Raw genomic sequence first — 23,367 nt, forward strand, 5'->3', positions numbered from 1 at the left:
ACAAAATGTCAATATTGTGATAATAAATAATGTAAAAATATTTATTCAACCAAGGAAAATAAACTATAATAAACACAAATAAACTTGATAATGAGAGAATTTAAGACAATGATTAAATTTTCAGATAATCTACCAGATTTTTAGACAAATTAAACTTTTCCAGGCAATCTTCAACATTATCAGACAATTTACAAATATGTTAATCATTTTACAACATTTTCAGACAATTTTCAACATAAAATTTCTTTAGAAGTAGAAAGCAAACGAAGGAAGTAGATATTTCATAGCATTGGAACATAAAATCACATTAAGGATATTTGAAATGCATTTTATTTTTCTCTTCGAGATAACATTTATGATAAATAGTTACAATATTGTGCTATAAGTTTTTATATATCGAAGAACGTTCTAAGTGTTTGAAACAAGATCAAAAAATCGAACAAAGTACAAAGAAGACTATTTTCACCTATACTTTACAAATATTCCTTAGTTGAATATGAATTTATATATTTATTAAGCATATTCTAAATTAATGCCAAGTTTTGTACAAACATGTAAACTTAGAGGAATAATATTGTGCTCTAAGAGACAAAAATTTGTGTCACTAAGATTTTTCATAATATGTTCGAAATGTTTATAAAAAGACTATAAACACGTTCTCAGATACTTATCAGACCTAGTTTTATGCATTTAATGTATTAATTAGTCCTTTAACAGGATTAAAATACTATTCCTTGCATACGACATAACCTCAATTCTAAAACACGCTTTTAAAACAAATTCAAGCGATAAATATTGTAATAAATAATAATAAAGCTTACCTTTATCAATGTAGCACTAATAAAACAACATTATATACATTTTAATCTATTATTTCACTCCAATAAACACTTTTACACTACTTGGCACTTTTTGCAAGACTTGACACTTCGCCATTAAACAAGCTTCAGCGTTGCCAACATCATAACATCAAAACAGTTAAAATACAAAATTCAAAATGGTTGAAACATTAATTTATTAGCATTTATTATTATTTACACATAAAATATAAAAAAAATCTAGAATCTATACATATATAAAACACCATAATTCAGTTTACATTTTATAGTTGACTTAGCTACAAATACATTAAAATAAATAAGTCGTAATTGTGACTAAAGCAACACATCACAACGAACCGATTGATAAGAGTGCTAGCTAACAAAGCTTTAACTTGTTAAATAAATGTCTCATTCAAATTTAAATTCAGCCTTTACACTAGTTAACTCCAATATCATTTTTCCTTATTTAAAGCTGCAATGAATTCCTCAAGTTTTTCCTGGATTTGACGTACCCTCTCTAAAAAGACATAAAACAAACCATTTACATATAAAATATAACTTAAAAAACTTGTTTTGAACATACTTAATTCTTCTGCAAGTGTTACTCTACGACCAGTCAACAGCATAGCTTTCTTTTCGCTATCTTGACTATAATCCTCCAAAACTTCTTTGATTTCTTTATCTAACCTACGTGCTACAAAATATAAGGATAATTAATTTGAATTCACCTTCACATTAAAGAAATACACATTCGAAGTAAACTGTAGAATTAAATTTTAAATCTAATCAAACCTTCACGATTCATAATTTGTTGTCTTAACGCATTCGCTGTTACTTTTGCCATTTGTTGAATCCTCCAGAATAAAACTACATCACAGCAACCTACATCCTCAAACTAAAAGATAATAAAATCATTACACACTTGATTTCAAAATAATTAAAATGTTTTTATTACCTCTTTATTATTTCCTTGTTGGTGATATAGGTAATATAACTTTTTACAATCAAACGCTTTACTTAAAGCCTGATTCAAGAAGAACCTTAAAATAAATGTATAGATTAATAAAAAATGTCTGAAATGCAAGTCATAAGTATGTTTGTACCTTCTGTAAACAGGATGCCAGGTTTCTTTAATATATTCCATGTCTACATCTACATTTATCCTTTGTAAGTTTTTACGAACTGTTGTTACTTCATCATAACTGAGTGTTGGAGGATGTTTCTGTAATAAAAAAATAGAGCATTTATAGACAATCTGTATTAAAAAAAATAGAACATTTATAGACAATCTTGAACATTCGCAAACCAGCTACAAAATACTCATACTAGTTGCAACAATCTCTATGAGTTAAAACAGTCTCAGACAAGCTGCAACAGTCTCAGATGAGTTAAGACAGCCTCAGACAAGCTGAAACAGTCTCATACGAGTTAAAATAGTCTCAGACAAGCTGCAATAATTTCAGACAAGCTGCAATAATTTTAGACAAGCTGCAACAGCCTCAGACAAGCCAAACAGTCTCATGCCAGTTAAAACAGTCTCCGACAATTTGCTGCAGTTTCAGATGAGATGAGACAGTCTCAGATGAGATAAAACAGATTCAGAAAAGCTGCAAAAATCTCAGACAAGCTGCAACAGTCTCAGGCGAGTTGAAACAGTCTCAGACAAGCTAAAGCAGTCTCAGGCGAGCTAAAACAGTCTCAGACAAGTTGCAACAGTTCCAGATGAGATAAAATAGTCTCAGACAAGCTAAAAAAATGCCAGACGAGCTGCAATAGTCTCATATGAGTTAGAATAGTCTCAGACAAGCTCAGACGAGCTGCAACAGTCTCAGTCAAGCTAAAACAGCCTCAGACGAGTTGAAACAGTCTCAGACGAGCTGCAACAGTCTCAGAAGAGCTGCAACAGTCTCAAACAAACTGCAACAGTCTCAAACAAGCTGCAACAGTCTCAGATGAGTTAAAACAGTCTCAGACAAGCTGCAACAATCTCAGATAAAATTAAACAGTCTCAGATGAAATAAAACATTCTCAGACGAGCTAAAACTATCTCAGACGAGCTGCAACAGTCTCAAGCCAGCTAAAACAGTCTCAGACAAGCTGCAAACATCCCAGACGAGCTGCAACAGTCTCACACGAGTTAAAATAGTCTCAGACAAGCTGCAATAATCTCAGACAAGCTAAAACAATCTCAGACGAGCTGCAACAGTCTCAAACAAACTGCAACAGTCTCAGATGAGTTAAAACAGTCTCAGACAATCTAAAACAGTCTTAGACAAGCCGCATAATCTCAGACAAGTTAAAACAGTCTCAGATGAGCTAAAACAGTCTTAGACAAGCTAAAACAGTCTCAGACAAGCTGCAATAATCCCAGACGAACTGCAACAGTCTCAGACAAGGTAAAACAGTCTCAGACATTCTGCAACAGTCTCAGGCGAGTTGAAACAGTCTCAGACAAGCTGCAACTGTCTCAGATATCCTATAACAGTCTCAGATATCCTATAACACTCTCAAACATCCTACAAAAATCTCAAATAACATACAACATTTTCAATGCTCTAAATTTTCCACTTACACTATCGCTATAAATAATCTTATCCAACTCCGATTTGACTTTGCTCCTTAAAGCCTGTTCAGGCGTTGGATTCTCCCATCTGAGCCACCTCTCCTTGGTACCAGGCCCCAACATCTCCCTCAATCTCAATTCGTTGTGGGCTAATCTGTCTCTGACAGCACTTTCTAAGAATTTGATTGCTTCATCCCATTCGGCTTTACTCGAAACTGATCTGTCTTCTAGTGTGTTCAGTTGAATTATCCTTAACATCTCTGAAGCCTGGTAAAAGAAATATAATCCATAATATATGCAAATATATATTAAAATGAATATAACATTATACTTTATCTTCCCACGAATGTCTTCTCATCGCTTCATCGACAACAGCAGCTTTTAAATTATCAAATATTCCATCGTGGTCTGGTAACTGTTGAGCTTTTTTCATAAATTGTTCAAACTCTACTTGTAGCGTCTCCCAGCCTAGAAAAACCCGTTAAAATCAACACCATAATAATCTCTAAATTTAATCATCAGAAATCTTTTCCCTCTTTTCCTATTTACCTGTTTCAACAGATTTTGCAGGCAACGCTTGTTCCGCCCATTGTTTCAATTTAATATCAACAGTCGTATTGAAATTACCTAAACGAAATAAAAAAATATATGAAATAATTTCAGTTTGATTATAATTGGTTACTATTTTCTTACTTGTGCTTCCGGTTTGTGCAGCTGGTAAATAAATGTTCTCAAATACATGGGTCGATACTTTTTCCCAAATTTTTTGCATGAGTAGCAGCTCCCATTGTTTAGGTGATACCTAATAAATAGATGTATATATATATATATATATATATATATATATACTAGCTGTCCCGGGAAACGTTGTTTTAGCAATCTAGGAAATATCTAAAGTTTACCTCAAGACATTGTTTGACCTTAAACATATATAATGATTGCAATAATTGATCCGATAATAAAAGTTGTTCATCCCTAACACTTCATTTTTCATTTTTTTTGATAATTTTTCCTTACTTTACGTTTAAACAACTCTATTACTGTATCTGCTACTCTAAAAAATTCTTACAAAATTACAAATAATTTAAATGGTGAAATAACATTTGCCGAGTCAGCCAGAAGGGTGGAAATCAAGGGTTGTATATATCTTTTTCAAATCTGCATTATAAAAATAAAAGTAAAGGAAATTAAGTCCATCAAATTAAAAAAAAGTGGAAACAGTGAATAACCTTTGATGAAAATAAAGTGTTTTTTTCAAGAACTTTTCTATAAGTTTTCTATAAGTGAACTTTTGTTGAACTAAATGAAAATTGATTTGACTTCTGAAATAAATATTATGATATAGGAATCTCTGGTAGGAGGGTAAAAATTTAGGGCCGATGTATGTTTGAATCACACATTTTAAACATTTTAAATAACAAAAATTGGTTTCATGAATTCAGAGAAAGTGTGAAAGGTAAACAACCTTTAATAAAAAAAAAATTTTTTAAAGCAAAGTGTAAGCCTTTCCATAAGTTTAAGAAAATCTGAATCAAAATTCAGAATTTCAAAAAAATATTCATTGTCTGTTTACTAAAATGACTATTACGAAATAGGGGTTTATGATAGAAGGGCGAAAATTGATAGCTTGTTATAAAATAATGAAATAAAAAGTAACAGATTGAAAATGTTAAAATTGAAATTATTTTCATCTTTTGCCATTGAATATTTATATTTTTATAATATTTTTTTAATAAATTAAAGATTTTGTAAGAAATGATTCTGTTTTTGCCCACCTTGAATAAATTTACGCAATCTGTTATATATAAACACTAATTAAAAACAAATTTTAAATCAATGATGCTCTTTGTTTTGATATTTCGAACAAACTAGCTTATACATACAAAAAAATTAGTTTGGATCATAAAACGTGGATTTCCCATCTGAATCTACATATTTCCATCATAGACATAGGCTACTAAAAATTCGTAACTGTAACATACATTTTGTAGTGTTGTATTTTGACAGTAAAACAATTAAAACGTGATTGTAGATATAAGAAAATTATAGTTCAGTGTTTATAATTTCGTGTAAATGCAAAATATATAAATTTCGTTGAAAAAAAATATTTTTAAAAGCCATGTAAGATCGGAAACGCGTTAAACGAGTACCGTGCAAAAACGGGGGATAGGTGTATATATATATTTATGGTACCTGTGATAGATTAATTATTTCATCCAAGATTTCTCCTCGCGCTTTCTCAAATAATTCATCTCTGTCCAGTTCTCGCAATCTGCAACATAAATTAAAATATATTAAATATATTTGCAAAAAACATTCAGTGACCTATCCATTATTACCTTGGGAAATTGTTCTTCCATTCAGTTTCCAAATTGAACCTCGTGGCTTTAAAAGCATCTGCCTGTTGTTCCACAGTTTCTCGTACCATTTTCCAGAAACATTCAGCTACAGCCAGTGATAAATTTCTCGTTGTAACTTGTCCTGACATCGCTATACCATCCCTGAAAAAAGGATCAATAAATAAATTCTGTATGTATTTATAAATATTGAGTCTGAATTATTTATAATATCTTCGGTAAGAGGTAACAAATAAAAAAGTAGTTGTAATAATATTTAAACAATTTACACATAGTTCATAAGTTGTAAGATTTGAAAAGATGGTTGAACAAAATGAGATTCAGATATTATGATATGCATTTGATAAGCTTTTATTTACTTGAATAATTTACTGTTTCTGAAGAACTGCTCCTCGTGTTGTCTAATTGTAGCAATAGTATCATCCTGACGCCCTCTTCCAGTGACGACAGCAAAATATCCTAAAGCTTTCATCGGGAACAATTTGCCCGACAAAATTTTACGAATCTACAAAAAAATAAGTCTCAAATTACAAATAGTAGAAAAAAGACAGTATCAAAAAGAAAACTAGTGGTGTATGGCATCGTGCCTTAAGGCAAATTGCTGGAATTTCCCGTACCGTAATGAAATATTCGAGAAACATTAAATGTTTTCAAATAGATTACAGTAGAACTCCAATTATCCGAATTAATGGGGACCGGGACCCATTCGGATAATCGGAGTTTGTTTTTAAAAGTGCCATTGGAGAGAAAAAAAGTTACGTGTTGATATTGCACTGTTTTTTTTATTGAATTAAATGAAAGAAACATGACATTTTCACATGTTTTAAATATAAATAAAATGTACTTATGTACAAGTTTAGAAATAAGAATAATTGTTTTGTAAACATCTCCGTCAAATCAAAACAAACAATGTGCCTACGCTGGCTTTGCTGGTGGAAGAATAATAGCGCACTTAGACTTATTTTGGACAATTTTTTTTCTGAAAGTGATTCGGATAATCGGCGATTCGGATGATTGGAGTTTGGATAATTGGAGTTCTACTGTATTATAAATATTGCAACTCATATATGTTTACAGAAATGTAAATAAACAAAACTTAATCAATCGAATTTAAAATAAAGGACAGCAATTGCAACGTTATTATTTATGTTATCTTTATGTAATTATTTATGTTAACTATATAAGTGAGCTTTAGAACTTTAGCAAGAATTAAAATTAAAATCTGAATCATTTTCGATATTCAAACAAATTTTTTTTTGGAAATTAAAAAAAAAGAATTAAAAGCAATCCCAAAATCAATTGTTTCGTCCACATAAGCAGAAAATTTTTAGAAATTTATTAGAAAAATTAAAATAATTTTTTTTTGTTAAAAGTAATTGTGTTGTCAACACAAGTGCAAAGTTTTTTGAATCACTCAAATCGGATGCTTAGTTCTCTCAAAAACTGCCATTTTTTGCACATTTAGCTGTGTATCTCCGAAACCGCTAGACCGGCCTTTGCCAAAAACTAAGCACCACTTCTCTCCGTCATTACGAATTGAACGTTTTTTGAATCATTCAAATCAGGTGCCTGGTTGTCGCAAAAAGCAAATTTCCATTTTTTGCACTCTTTGCTTCGTATCTCCGTAACGGCTGGACCTGCCCTTGCCAAAAACTAATTACCACTTCTCCTAATCATTACAAATTGAATGTTTTTTGAACCATTCAAATCGGTTGATCCGTGCGCCTGAACACGTGGACGAAAACTTGTATCCATACATACATACACACGCAAGCACATACACACACATCCATTTTTTCTAAGGTATGCCAATATGTTCAGAAAGTTCTGAAACGCAAAGAAATGTAAAAAATTTCAATTTCTCCTAGGGGAAGTTAATAAAGTGTGAGAATAATTGTGAATACTAAATTTGGGATTGTCAATAAGATCGTAAAAACGTTTACAAAATATTATAAACAGATTTATTGATAATTTTATTGACTTTTTAATGACATATATAAAAGAAAATTTTATAAGCTTTCATTTGATATATAATAATATATATTAATTATATCAAATAATTAAACTACAGCGAGGTATACAAAAAAGTGTCCTTAGTATTTGTTGTATTCACAATGAACACTTGTAAACATGAACGTAACAGAATGTTTCGTTAAAGTTACGTTCGACTAATGTAATGAAACTTTGCACAGTGTCTTTGCATCGAATAAGAATTTTTAGGCAAAATATTGTTCAGCATAGAAATTAACGTTTTCAAAAAATTGACGACCGAATTGCTAAATAAACGCCCACTTGACTTTCTAATTGGTGGGAGTGAATTTAATAGTTGTGCTCCTAAACGTGTTAAATAAAGTTGCAAGTTTGAATATTATTTTTAATTTCAAACACTTTGAATAAATCTTAAAGAACTGTAACTAATACTAAGGTGACCATACTCATGGTTTGGCCGGGACTGTCCCGGATTTCCACGTTGTGTTCCGGGTTTTTCTAAAATATTTGTCCCGGATTGTCCCAGGATTTCGAAAATCATAGGTCTAAATTGACTCTTCGCTCTTACTTAATAATAAAATTACAACTATCCATCAAAGATCTTAAAATGTTATGCACAACTAGTAGTATATGCTTATATGAAAAAGGCGGGTTAAAAAAGCCTCTAAAATTCATAATTTTGAACTTATATTTGAAATTTTACGAAAATTAACAAAAATATGAAAATTAACTTCTTGACTGCCTGGAATACCTAAGTGTTAATTATATTATACTAGCAAACCCGACGAACTTCGTTTTGCCACCAGATGGTTTCGTGAGAAAGATGAAGAAATTTTTTGTTTGTTTTATATTTGAAAAGAAAAAATTTGATTTTATTGCACAACAGTAATGAATTTATTTCGTTTATAGAAATGAAGTGTTTTTTAGTTGAACTTCTCTAAGTAAATGAAAGTGAATCCGAAGTGAAGTGCTCTTTGGTAAACCACATTTTTTGTTTTTTGGTCTGACGTTAACACAAACAAAGCGGATGGTTTTCCAACTCGTGAACAGGCAACGTATAACTGCCTATGTGAAAAACAATGATTTTCTAAATAATCTATTTGAAATTTATCCCGCAAACACTAAGCGATTGGCCTTGCGACTTGTTATTGCAAACGCAAGGCGAACTGGAAATTGCAATCGTTTGAAGTCAAACGGAAAACCAGTCGGAATTATTGGTATGTCACCAAATCGCCAGCAATTTTTGATTGAATGGTGAAATTCAGTGCGTGTACATCATTATTCTTTGCGGCAAGAATTGCTAGTTGACTTAACCAAGCATAATTCTGATAATTCTCACTAATGTCATTACTCGAAATTTAATTACTGTGCGTGAAATACCAGCAATTGGCATTAGGGCACGATGCCATGCACCACTAATTTTCTTAGCTATAAACCTTGCGGAGCCCGAGACCTTTCCAACGGATGCAAAATTGTCGAATTCGGTTCGTGCGTTCTGGAGTTATTTCGTCAAGAAGGAAAACCCGACTTATTTTTATATATATAGAAGATTATATATATATATTATTTTTAAATAATTATGAAAAAAATTGAACAAAATTTTATAATAAGTTTAAAAGATAACGGTGACTTAAATAAAAAAAAAATATTAAAATCATATTAAATTTTTGACATTAAAAATATTAAATTTGTTAGTATTTACCCCACCGCCCCCATTCCGTCCCGGGTTAGCATAACTAAAAATTACTGTCTCGGGTTTGACTTGAAAAAATATGGTCACCTTACTAATATATTAAGATACTAAGAATTTTCAAGTATTTATTACTTACCCTGTTGGGGTCACTTAGATTCTCCTCGGCCATATCGACTTTGGTCAAAACAAAAATCGTTCGTTTGCCACTCGGATCGCACCTTGCTACCATGTCTGTAACATTACTCCTTTCGGCATCCACTGAACCATCCTGATAATAAAAATAAAATATTATAAAAAAATCCTATTCGAAACAATAGCATTTAAAAACATTTACCTGTATGCACAAAATAATTGCATTAGGATTGCTCATATAGTGTTGAGACATCTGTTGAATGGATTCTCTCGTATCTTTTGCCATATCTACTGTAACTGTCTGAAAAAATAATAATAAAACTTTAAGGTATATAATATTATTAATTGTTAATAATTTCTTTTATCCTTTACCGATATAATTCCAGGTAAGTCGACTAAAACCATTCGTTGTAAACCAGGACCCTTGACACTCATCGAGATGACTTCGTGGCTCACAGTTTTTCCTCCACGGACGGAATTTCTCATTCTTAGTTCAACCTCTCTAGAAAAAAGACATTGAACCTAGGTGTAAGTGGTATTTTGTGTTAAGGCAAGTTGCATCAACTACCCGACATGTGTAAATAATGGACTTAATATATAAGAAATCAATTCAACAAATTTAGTTTAAATATTATTTAATAGTAATTGTTACAAAAGTTCCATTAATGTGATTTTTTATAATTAAACCACTTTTCGTAGTCCTATAATATTTTATCATGTTCATTTAGACACTGTGTAAAGTTTCATTACATTTGTCGAGCGTAACATTAACGAAACGTTCTGTTACGTTCATGTTTGCAAGTGTTCATTGTGAATACAACAAATACTAAGGACACTTTTTTGTATACATCGCTGTAGTTTAATTATTTAATATAATTAATATAGATTATTATATATCAAATGAAAGCTTATACAATTTTCTATAAATGTGTATATCAATTCATATAACGTTTCTAACAAAATTTTATACAATTTTTTTATTTAAACTTTGAAATCAAAATGGTGGGTCTATAATATTAGTTTCATCAGTTGCGGTTTTTTTATCCACGTATATTTTATTATATATAATTAGAAATATAACAATAATTTTATATATTGTTAAAAATCCAATAAAATTGTCTACAAATCTGTATATAACATTTAAAAACTTTTCGAACAAAATTATTTAGGAAAAATCGGTGAAAGATAAAATTTAGTATCCAGTTATTAAACATTAGTGGATCTGATTAGTACATTTTTTTAAATTTAGTATAGTTGTAATAAAATTTTTATATATTTTTATATATTATTATATATCATTAAAAGGCAATAAAATTATCTATAAAACTGTATATGAAATTTTGTAACTGTTAGAACAAAATTATATCAAAATAATTCATCAAACTTTGCAATTAAAATCTTCGTCAGGTGTCCATACTGTTTTAGCTCCAACGCTTCGGTTTATAATTAAATTTGTTTTGTTATAATTTAATTAAAAATATTATTATTATATATTATTAGAAAGCTAATTAAATTATCTATAAATCTGTATATAACAATTAACAACTGTTAGAACAAAATCATATAAAAATAATTCATCAAACTTGGAAATTAATATCGTCGTCTGCCGCCCACATTGTTTTAGCTACAACGCTTTGGTTTATAATTATATTTATTTTGTAACAATTTAATTAAAAATATTATTATTATTATATGTTATTAGAAAGCTAATTATATTATCTATAAATCTGTGTATAACAATTATTAACATTTCTAACAAAATTATATAAAAAAAATCGTTTGTACTTTGAAGACAATACGGCGTGTCTATAACACCAGTTGTATCGGTTGCAGTTTTTTATATCCACGTTTAATATAGAAAAGTAAATATATAATAATAGTATTATATATTGCTAAAAACTCAATAAAATTGTCTACAAATCTGTATATAATGTTTAATAACTTTTCGAACAAAATTATTTAGGATAAATCTGTGAAAGTTAAAATTAAGTATCCAGTTATTAGCCATTAGTGGATCTGATTAGTACATTTTTTTAAATTAAGTATAGTAATTGTGATAAAATTTATTTATATTTCGATAAATCATGATATGTCATTAAAAAGTCAATAATATTATCTATAAATCTGTATGTAACATTTTGTTACTGTTAGAACAAAATTATATAAAAATAATTTATTAAACTTTGCAATTAAAATCTTCGTCAGGTGTCCATACTGTTTTAGCTCCAACGCTTCGGTTCAAAATTACATTTATTTTGTTATAATTGAATTAAAAATATTATTATTATATATTATTGGAAAGCTAACTAAATTATCTATAAATCTGTATATAACAACTTGTAACTGTTAGAACAAAATCTTATAAAAATAATTCATTGGCCTTGGCAATTAATATCGTCGTCAAGCGTCCACATTGTTTTAGCTTCAACGTTTTGGTTTATAATAACAACATTTGATTTTTCGTTATAATTTAATTAAATATTATTATCATTATATATTAATGGAAAGCTAATTAAATTTGCTACAAATCAGTATATAATAATTTAAAACTCTTAGAACAAAATTATATAGAAAAAAATGTTTAAACTTTGGCTTTGCCAAAACATAAAACTTGTATATAAACTGAAACGTTGATATTTTCGGTTACATTTTTTACACTTAATAAAAATTGAAGTAATTTTTGATATTTACCTTCTTAAATCTGCTAAATCTGACTCTTTTGTCAAATCAAACTCTCGGCTTGAGTCTCTGAATTGGGCAACATGATAAGGTCCCTCGGATAGAGTCACTTTAACAGGAGCTCTGCAAAAAAAAACATACAATGTATATATATATATATATATATATAATATGTAAATAAATATATTTTACCTAGTCATCATCTCTCCACCTCCCCTAGGAAAAATTCTAGCCTGTGCAATAGCCTCCAAAACAGAAGTCTTCCCAGAGCTCTGGTCTCCGACAACCACAACTCTTGGTAAATGATCAGCAGTGCTGTATCCAGTATCGTAATCTGCCAACTCGTCCAAAACTTCACTGTACATATCTATTAGAGATTTCTACAACACAAATTGTGAATGAATATATGTATATCAATGATATTAAAACTAGTTGGTTTGGTATTTAGCCTTAAGGCAAGTTACATGAACTTCCCGATATGTGTAAATAATCGACTAAATCAAAAAAAAATATGTGTAAATAATATACTTCATCAATCCTGCTTTAAAAAAAACGATAATAATTTTAGCAAAGTTTGACAAATTTTCAAAATTAAACTACTTGTCGTAAGGCCATAATATTACAGTAAGTTCCATAAGACCATGATGTATATCGCCAAAAAAAGTTCCATGAAAATCGGCTTAAATTTTTTTTTCAACAGATCATTACAAGAAAACGGCTCGGTAGATTTTCACCTAAAATTAATCAGTACGATTCCCAACTAATATCTTTCGAACAGTTTTTGATTTTTTAAAATCGGTTCGGTAGGATGAGCTTAAATGTGGACGAAAAGTTTAACACTTTTTTTCAAATTGCAAAGAAACGGCTTGGCAGATCGTCTCACAAAACTGACAAACGATAGTCCTCATTGAGATACATCAAATGGCTTTTAAATTTCTGAAATCGGTTCAGGCGTTTTTGAGAAAACGTTGATCAAAGGTCTAATTTTGACAAATGCCAAAAAAACGATACCAATTTTTGCAAACTTTGACGAATTTTCAAAGCTAAACCAGTTGTCGTAGGGCCGTAATATTTTAGTATGATCTACAAGACTATGGTATCTACCGCCAAAAAAATAATCATAAAAATCGTCGAATTTTTTGTTTTTAAAACTTTATTACAAGAAAACGGCCCGGCCGATCTCTACCAAAAACTAATCAGGTCGATTCCCAACCAATATCTTTCGAACGATTTTTGAATTTTCAAAATTTATTCAGAATTGCGGGCTAAAACGTAGACGAAAAATTTTTCACTTCTTTGCTGTTTACGAAGAAACGGCTTGGCCGATCGTCGCACAAAACTGACAAACAATAGTCCTCATCGAGATACATCGAATGGCTTTTAAATTTTTAAAATCAGTCCAGCCGTTTTTGAGAAAACGGCGATTTACGGCAAAAAATCTGTTGGTGCACACGCACACACACACACACACACACATATACTTTTTCCAAATGTTGGTCTCATTCGGTTCAGAATGGCTTGAAACGTCGAGAAAACATAAAATTAGCGAATCGGATTTATTGATGAAAACATAAACTTCTCCTTCGGGAAGTTAAAAAGATGATTTTCAAATAAATTTATTCCACCTTGATCTTCTTCAATCCAGTTTTCCTGTTACTTTTCAATATAAGATTTTGTTTACGCAATTCTTTATTCTCTCTTTCCAATCGCTCCAATTCACGTTGATATTTTATTTGTACTGCAATCACTTCGTCCTGCAAAGCTTCCAAACGTTGTTGGGCTGTCTCTAAAAGTAAAAGAAACTTCAATAATAATATATATGTAATAATATTTCCTCTACATTATAATTCTGATTAATTCAACATACCATATTTTTTACGATCCTCGTTTGAATCTTGAACTTGTGTAGCAGCTCGAGCAGCATAAACTGTAGCTTTGGCTTTGATGTCTTCGGACACATCTAGAACAAAAAAATAATACAATAGTGTTTAACTAAATTAAATTGACTACTAGACATAAAACTACACACATAATACTTTATCAAAGGCCATGATTATCAAACAAACATTTCTATAATTTTAAATCAATGTAAATGGATTGCATTTTATTACCTGTATACAAATTTGTAACAAGCTGAGTTAAATTCTTGGAGGTACCTGTGCAGAAGAGAATTAATTTTAATAAACATATGATTTTTAATTGTTTTACATAATAGAAATTTTTGGACTGAGATATCAAGAAAAGTTTGTTTGATTAATTGGCATTAATAAACATAAAGAATGTTACGAGACATGAATGCCGAATTAAGGGGCAAAACTAGTGTAAAATTTTCAAAAAATCGATTTTTCAATTTTTCCATATTTCGATAGGTTATGCGTGTTCTATACATAGTTCTCCGTAAAATGAACTATCGATTTTTTGATCGGATCAAAAATCGAATTTTGGCAGTCCAAAAACCTACCAAAATCTTGGGTAAAATTCGACTTTTTTTTCAAAAACGCCGTCATTTTGTCAATTTTTTTTTTTCTTTATCGTAGTTCATTTTACAGACAATATTATCTAGTTTAACGAGATTTTTTTTTTAATTTCATCCACGCAGAAGGCCGGAATCACTGCAGCAGTGAAGGGCCTTTTTTTTGTCGCGCCGTTGGAGATCGACGATAACTTAAAAAATATTTAATTTTTTTCTTCAAAAATTTTACTATGTATTCTCAAAATATGTATAAATATATTCCTAAAATTTTGAAATGATTGATAAAGTAGTTTTTTTAATATAAATTCCCAAAAATCACCTTTTTTTAGGCGGTTACACTAGTTGTGCCCTTTAACACACTATAGGCGGGGCGAGTAAAAATACCGGTTTTATGGACGTTTGAATTTGGTTAACTTTGAAATCGATTCACATATGATATTGAAATTGTTAGTTGGTTGTTTTTACTTAGATTCAATTAATTTAGTTTAGTATTTTGTTAATTTTTTTTACATTTCTTCAAACGACTTAAAATTTTCATTCCGAACATTTTAGTTTGTATACATCAGTAAAAACTAGATAAAATTTTACATATTGATGTTTTGAATAAAACTTGTTGGAACATTTATTTTCTGGTAATATACTTAGCAATGGACGTGAATTTTGGACATTTTTTATATTTCTTTAAATAACTAGACTAATAATATTTTTATATTTCTTTAAATAACTAAAAAATTTTGCCCAGGACACTTTGTCCAGTAAAAAGTACCAGTAAAAAGTATATAAAATTTACTAAAATATAGTAAAACTGTTATATGCACTTCGATATCAAAATTTTGAATAATTCATAGTTGAAATGCAGGCTTTAGTATTTTGATTTGCAATATATGGATTTTATATAACTTTTCTGCTTTTCTTCAAATAACTTTAAATTTTCTTCTCAGATATTATAATTTGTTTATATCAGTAAAAACTAGATAAAATTTATTAAAATCAAGTAAAGACTGTTATATACACTTGTATATAAAAATTCTGAACAATTCGTAGTTGAAATCCAGACTTTAGTATTTCCATAATTTGCTAGAATAATTTTTTACTTTTCTTCAAATAACCTAAATTTATTAGAATTTAGTAAAAATTACAAAATATAAACGTAAAAATGAAATGAGTTTTAATAACATTAAAGAGACATTCATAATTTGACTGTATTATACAACTTTCATTTTATTATTTTTATGTATTATTATATATTTCCAGAAAAGCTTTTTTTTATATTTCAAATTCTTTGATTTTCATTTAAATTAAAGTTTATAATTGAAATTTAAGAGTTCATGTTTTTTTAATATACTATAAATCTTTAAAGGTTGTTAAATATTATATATTTATATATAAAGTAAAAAATTAAAAAATATAAACTGTAAAAATGAAATGAGTTTTAATAACATTAAAGAAACATTCATATTTTACTGTATACAACTTTTTTGTTATTATTGTGATGTATATATATTTCCGGAAAAGCTTTTTTTATATTTTAAATTCCTTTGATTTTCATTTAAATTAAAGACAAGAATTTTGACCGCTTATAGTGTGTTAACTATGTTCTTGTTAAATAAATAATATACCATAAATCTTTAAAGGTTGTTAAATATTATATTTATATATATATATATATATATTAAGTTTAAAAATGTTTATATTAGTTACACAATGCAAAATACTTTTACACCAACAAGTTCAATCGACTTATTGAACAAAATATTTACACAAAATCTATTTAGTTAAATATAACTACTATATAATTTCCTACATATTAAATACCTTCGATAGCCGGCTGTTTACTCTCTTCAATTTTGGCAGCTTGTATAGCATCTTCCAGTCGTCTATCAAACCAACTTTTGAATTCCATTGCTTTCGCTTCACCTAATGCTTTTAACCTAGGATCTTGGAGAAGAAGACACAATCAGTTCCAATTTTAATTATATATATATATATATATATATATATATATATATAATAGGAAAAATATTTAATAAATGGTACCTATGACTATGCTATCTTTTATTGTATCTTTGAGACTAATTAAACTTTTTTGATATCCTGACCATTGTTCTGAATCAGGAAGTACATCGTCTAGCCATTTCATATCAGGTAAACCGTCTTTCCATTCTTCATATTTCTAAAAAAACAAATGAATATATAAATTTCTTTGCTTGGCAAAATACAAGATCAATTCTGCTCGCTATAAAATCAATTACAGAATTTAAAGAAGAATAAAAATCTATATTACAATTACCTTTTTCAAAGTAACCCCTCCACCAAGGGCTCCTCCCAGTACAATATACCTAAGTTTCAAGACTCCTCGAACAGCCCTAAGCAAAAACATGCCATATCCACGTCTATGACCGTATTGAATAGGTTTATAAGGTTGCAAGAAAACTTTTCTGTGCCCCCTTGACTCGTAACGTCCATTGCAAGTCGTGAAATTCACTTGAGACAATTTTAACGTCACCGCCCGACCGTACGACTTATAGGTTAGGATCGGCTTTCTAAAAATAAAATAAACACAGGCAACTTATATATAACACACACATTATAAAATAACACATTTGGTTGTTTGTAATTGAATAATATAACAACAACTACATAAATTACATATACAATAAATATATATTCTTTGACATTTGAATTGTGCAACTCGTATCGTACCCGAATTTTCCCCGAAGAACGTTCGCCATGACGAGAAATTATTTATTTATTAACTGATTTTTTATACATAATAAAAGTGCTTTAGCAACTATTAAACATACTGTTAAATTATAATAATATTATATAAAACTGTCAAAGAATGTCAACCGGCGCTAGTGCGGCCGCCATATTGAAAGTGATGAACTGTCAAAAGAGTGGCGCGAGATTCAAAAGACAAAAAATACAAAAATCATAATGGTAAACGTTATAATTACATTATATACAATCATATTATATATATATATATATATATATATATATATATATTTTGTATGATTCTGAATTTGATGTTGACATATGTATTAACAAAGTCATGTTATGCCCGATTATTAGACTTTGTTAATATATATATATATATATATATATATATATATATATATATATATATATCACATTCATTATAAAATAACACATATTGTGGTTTGCAATTGAATAATATATCAATTATAAATAAATATTCTTGTATTTGGCTTTTGAATTGTGCAAATCGAACAAATTATAATAATCATATAGATATTAATAAAGAATGTTAACTGGCCGCGATAAAAACGAAAAAATTCTTTTTAATTTTAAAATCAACAGAAAAACAAGTTAATATTGTTAGTTTATATATTCATTTTATTTTTAATGCATATGTAATTATTTTATAAAACAATGTGATTGTTTGTGTGTTTTTTTCCTGGTGTGGTATGTATATTTTTTAATTATTTTGAATATATTACGTTTATTTTTTAAAAAAAATCGTTATAACAATTTTTTTTAGATACTGTTAACAAAGAATTGCTGAATGATGACACACAATCCGTGTCGAAACGTATATTTTAAATAAATATTTTGTATTAATTTGTTTTTTTTATTTCGACGACTGACTGAAAATCATATCAAGATATATATATATATATATATATATATATATATATATATATATATATACAATAAAAAGAAAATTAATTATTAAATTTTATAAATGGTACGCATACATTTCATTCGATTTATACATTTTAATTTCAGTTTAAAATTTTTTTATGTAATGTATTCATATATAGTATTGTAATAAAAATAGTTATTGTATTGTCTATATATCTATCAAATACATTATATTAGACAAAACACTATATTAAATACTTTTATACAAAACAATTTATTTCTTTACAGTTTATTAAAATATTTAAGTAAAAAATTAAGATTTAAAAAATGGACACAATTTATAAAATTGAATATAATTTTATCCCTTAAATCAGTCATAATTAATAATTTTATTTAAGGCATTCTTATTATGAAAATTATGTACTAATAATAAACCCTGTTCTGGTACACATCTTAAATCACGATCATTCATCCTTCTTTGAGTTTCCTATGAAGAAAATAATATTATATATATATATATATATATATATATATATATATAATTATATAAATATAATACTCACTTGTAACATAATTTTGTACTGAATCTTTAACTTTGTATGCATATTTTTTGCATTTATCAAACTCTTTCTGCCCCGGAATCTTTTCGTACAACGTTTTAGGATTTGGCATATTTTCCTTGATTTTGGTATAACTCTAAAAATTGTATACATATAATTAATAAGTTCAATATATTATATTTTTAATATAACAAAAATCTTACTGTGTTTGTCAAATGTTTCAACGAGTCCTTGTATCTTGTAAAAGATTCCCTATTTGGTAATTTGCTGTAGATATTTGTCATACTGTCTGTCCATACTTGAATTTTCTAAAAAAAATATATTTTTTAGAGAAATAAAGTATCTCGAATTTGTATAATGAATTATAAAGTTATTCAACTGTATCTTTCATATTATTAAAAGATTTCTTGCATTTGGAAAAGGATTCTTTATCAGGAAGAACACCGTAGACTTTTTTGAAACTCGGTAAGCTTTGCTTCCATTCTTGATATCCCTGTTGAAAAAAAAAAATTAAATTAATATATTATAAAATTAATTACATATACCAAATTTTATAATTAAAGCGGTTTTTCCTAGGCCTATAATATTTTATCATGTTCATTTAGACACTGTGCAAAGTTTCACTACATTAGTCGAACGTAACATTAACGAAACATTCTGTTACGTTCATGTTTACAAGTGTTCATTGTGAATACAACAAATACTAAGGACACTTTTTTTGTATACATCGCTGTAGTTTAATTATTTAATATAATTAATATATATTATTATATATCAAATGAAAGCTTATAAAATTTTCTATAAATGTGTATATCAATTCATATAACGTTTCTAACAAAATTTCATACAATTTTTTTTTTAACTTTGAAATCAAAATGGTGGGTCTATAACATTAGTTTCATCGGTTGCGTTTTTTATATCCACATTTGTTTTGATATAAATAATTAAAAATAATAATTAATAAATAGTATTATATATTGTTAGAAAGCTAATAAAATTGTCTACAAATCTGTATATAAGGTTTAATAACTTTTCAAACAAAATTAATTAAGAAAAATGTGTAAAATTTACAAGTTAGTATCTAGTTATTAACCATTGGTGGATTTGTTTAGTACATTTTTTTTAAATTTAGTATAGTTGTGAAAAAAAAAATTATATTTTTATATATTATGATATATCATTAGAAAGCAAAATAAATTATCTATAAATCTGTATATAACATTTTGTAACTGTTAAAACAAAATTATATAAAAATAATTCATTAAACTTTGCAATTAATATTGTCGTCAGGCGTCCATACTGTTTTAGCTTCAACGCTTTGGCTTATAATTAAATTTATTTTATTATATTTAATTTAAAAATATTATTATTATTATATATAATTAGAAAGCTAAATAAATTATCTATAAATCTGTATATAAAACTTTTTTACTGTTAGAACAAAATTATATAAAAATTCATCAAACTTTGCAATTAAAATCTTTGTTAAGCTCCCACATTGTTTTAGCTTCAACGCTTTTAGTTTATAATTAAATTTATTTTGTTATACTTTAATTTAAAAATATTATTATTATTAGATATTATAAGAAAGCCAATTAAATTATCTATAAATCTGTATATGAACATTTGTAACTGTTAGAACAAAATTATATAAAAATAATTCATCAAACTTTGCAATTAAAATCTTTGTCAAGCCCCACATTGTTTTAGCTTCAACGCTTCGGTTTACAAATATATTTATTTTGTTATACTTAATTTAAAATTATTATTATTATATATCATTAGAAAGCTAATTAAATTATCTATAAATCTGTATATGAACATTTGTAACTGTTAGAACAAAATTATATAAAAATAATTCATCAAACTTTGCATTTGAAATCTTGTCAAGGTCCCACATCGTTTTAGCTTCAACGTTTTGGTTTATAATTAAATTTATTTTGCTATAATTTAATTAAAAATATTATTATTATTATATATCATTAGAAAGCCAATTAAATTATCTATAAATCCGTATATAATAACTTGTAAATGTTAGAACAAAATTATATAAAAATATTTCATGAAACTTTGCAATGAAAATCTTTATCAGGCGTCCATACTGTTTTAGCTCCAACGCTTTAGTTTATAACTAAATTTATTTTATTATAATTTAATTAAAAATTATTATCATTATTATATATCATAAGAAACCTAATTAAATTATCTATAAATCTGTATATAAAACTTTTTAAGTGTTAGAACAAAATTATATAAAAATAATTCATTAAACTTTGCAATTAATATCGTCGTCAGGCGTCCACATTGTTTTAGCTTCAACGCTTCGGTTTAGAAATATATTTATTTTGTTATTCTTAATTTAAAATTATTATTATTATTATATATCATTAGAAACCCAATTAAATTATCTATAAATCTGCATATAACACCTTGTAACTGTTAGAACAAAATTATATAAAAATAATTCATCAAACTTTGCAATTCAGATCGTCGTCAGGCGTCCACTTCGTTTTAGCTACAACGCTTTGGTTTATAATTAAATTTATTTTAATATAATTTATTAAAAATATTATTATTATATACAATTAGAAACCTAATTAAATTATCTATAAATCTGTATATAAAACTTTTCAACTGTTAGAACAAAATTATATAAAAATAATTCATCAAACTTTGCAATTCAGATCGTCGTCAGGCGTCTACACTGTTTACCTTCAACGCTTCGGTTTATAATTAAATTTATTTTGTTATATTTAATTTAAAAATATTATTATTATTATATATCATTAGAAACCTAATTAGATTATCTATAAATATGTATATAAAACTTTTTAACTGTTAGAACAAAATTATATAAAAATAATTCATCAAACTTGGCAATTAAAATCTTTGTCAAGTTCCCACATTGTTTTAGCTTCAACGCTTTGGTTTATAATTAAATTTATTTTGTTATACTTTAATTAAAAATATTATTATTATTATATATCATTAGAAAGCCAATTAAATTATCTATAAATCTATATATAATATTTTGTAACTGTTAGAACAAAATTATATAAAAATAATTCATCAAACATAACAATTAATATCGCCGTCCACATTGTTTTAGCCTCAACGTTTTGGTTTATAATTACATTTATTTTGTTATATATAATATATGTATGTATCTATTATTACCTTGTTCAGTTTGTATCCATAATAAACAAAGAAGGCACCGGCAATAAATCGTATATTTATCACATTATCCACAACCTTTTCTGTCACCTTTTTAGCAATTTGTACCTTCCAACTGTCCTCTTGAAATTGTCCATATTTTATATATTTCCTCGAACGTCTCGTTTTTTGGATTTTGTGGGAATGAACACAAAAACTTCGGCAGTGTTGAATTGCAAGCGATTTTGCGACGATGGAATGCATTATAAATTTCACGTTTTATAAACCAGTCGATTCTATTTTTTCTTATCTTGTAAATTGATAAACACGACGTTTTTGTAATATATAATCAGACAGATAGTACTGTCTGTAAATGTTAGATTGAATCGTTTTGGTTTATTTTATATGAAGACCTTCTGAAGAGATCGGATGTCGTCGGACATTCACGGTTTGATCCAACTAGTGATGTTAAATAAGAATAAAAGTGAGGTTCAAAAGACATCGATGTGCAACTAGTGGAAGAATTACAGAGTTGATAGTCAAACCGAACACCTTAAAACAGCGGTTTCCAACGTTTTCGGGCGCACGGATCAACCGATTTGAATAGTTAACTTGTGGGGCGCATCGCATCGTGCCTTAAAGCAAATTGCTGGAACTTCCCGTACCAAAAATTATTATTTTTTTAAAAGATTAACATTTTTGAAAAAATATTACTCTGAAAAATTAGATTTTTGAGAAACTATAAATTTTTGACAAAAATTTACTTTTTTTCTGAAAAAATAACTTGTTGAAAAAAAAATCATTTTGAAAGTTTTGAACTTTTTTTCAAGCGATCGAAGCGCGTAAGCGCCGCGTCGCCGTCTAACGGATGAACATTGGTACGGAACCCATAGGAATGTGAACAAAATGTATACTTATTGTTAAAATCTCTATAAAATATCTGCTAATTTGATGTGCATATGTCTAATGATCATTTTTGACCGCCCGATGGCATTTTTGTTTACTTTTTCCTCTATATCTCCGAAACCGCTGGACCTACCTTCATGAAAATTGTAATAAATAAATAAATAAATAAAAATATTCCTCGAATATTTCGTTATGGTACGGGAAGTTCGAGCAATCTGCCTTAAGGCACGATGCCATACACAGTTAGTTTTGTTTTTTTGTTGAAGGACCAGATAGAATTGTATAGTGCTCAAACATAGAAGAGACTGTGTATCACATGTCTGAGCGAATATTGCCGACGACAATCGCGGACTAGTAGATCACATCGTGTGTTTACTGGGTTTATATGTTATATGTTTGATTTTAATAATATAATGGCAATTGCGACGGCTG

At 27.9% G+C, this 23,367-nt stretch overlaps 2 protein-coding genes across 3 annotated transcripts; both read right to left on the minus strand.

Annotated features, from left to right (window-relative positions):
- Positions 1-1,008: 1,008 nt before the first annotated feature.
- LOC113365654 (dynamin-like 120 kDa protein, mitochondrial) lies at positions 1,009-17,554 on the minus strand. Of its 2 annotated transcripts, XM_026607164.1 has the most exons (24): positions 17,411-17,554; positions 16,998-17,250; positions 16,745-16,880; positions 16,523-16,645; positions 14,346-14,390; positions 14,102-14,194; positions 13,860-14,020; positions 12,427-12,614; positions 12,247-12,357; positions 9,928-10,057; positions 9,758-9,856; positions 9,560-9,691; positions 6,101-6,246; positions 5,724-5,885; positions 5,578-5,656; positions 4,078-4,186; positions 3,934-4,011; positions 3,716-3,852; positions 3,394-3,651; positions 1,925-2,043; positions 1,777-1,861; positions 1,614-1,716; positions 1,405-1,515; positions 1,009-1,338 (listed from the first exon to the last, which is right to left on the minus strand). In XM_026607164.1, exons 1-24 carry the CDS (start codon positions 17,437-17,439, stop codon positions 1,274-1,276), a joined length of 2,952 nt encoding a protein of 983 aa, XP_026462949.1. In that variant the 5' UTR covers positions 17,440-17,554; the 3' UTR covers positions 1,009-1,273. The 2 variants fall into 2 exon arrangements, with proteins under 2 accessions (XP_026462949.1, XP_026462950.1); XM_026607165.1 differs by lacking the exon at positions 14,346-14,390 and having other exon boundaries at positions 1,274-1,338.
- Positions 17,555-18,750: 1,196 nt separating this feature from the next.
- Positions 18,751-22,399, minus strand: LOC113368094. Its single transcript, XM_026609658.1, has 5 exons — positions 22,054-22,399; positions 19,256-19,369; positions 19,080-19,184; positions 18,880-19,012; positions 18,751-18,803 (listed from the first exon to the last, which is right to left on the minus strand). Exons 1-5 carry the CDS (start codon positions 22,291-22,293, stop codon positions 18,781-18,783), a joined length of 615 nt encoding a protein of 204 aa, XP_026465443.1. The 5' UTR covers positions 22,294-22,399; the 3' UTR covers positions 18,751-18,780.
- Positions 22,400-23,367: the final 968 nt, after the last annotated feature.

Source organism: Ctenocephalides felis, unplaced genomic scaffold (genome assembly GCF_003426905.1).
Source record: "Ctenocephalides felis isolate EL2017-DRISC unplaced genomic scaffold, ASM342690v1 CF-g0.4_SCAFFOLD_01170, whole genome shotgun sequence".
Classification (NCBI taxonomy): Eukaryota; Metazoa; Arthropoda; class Insecta; order Siphonaptera; family Pulicidae; genus Ctenocephalides; species Ctenocephalides felis.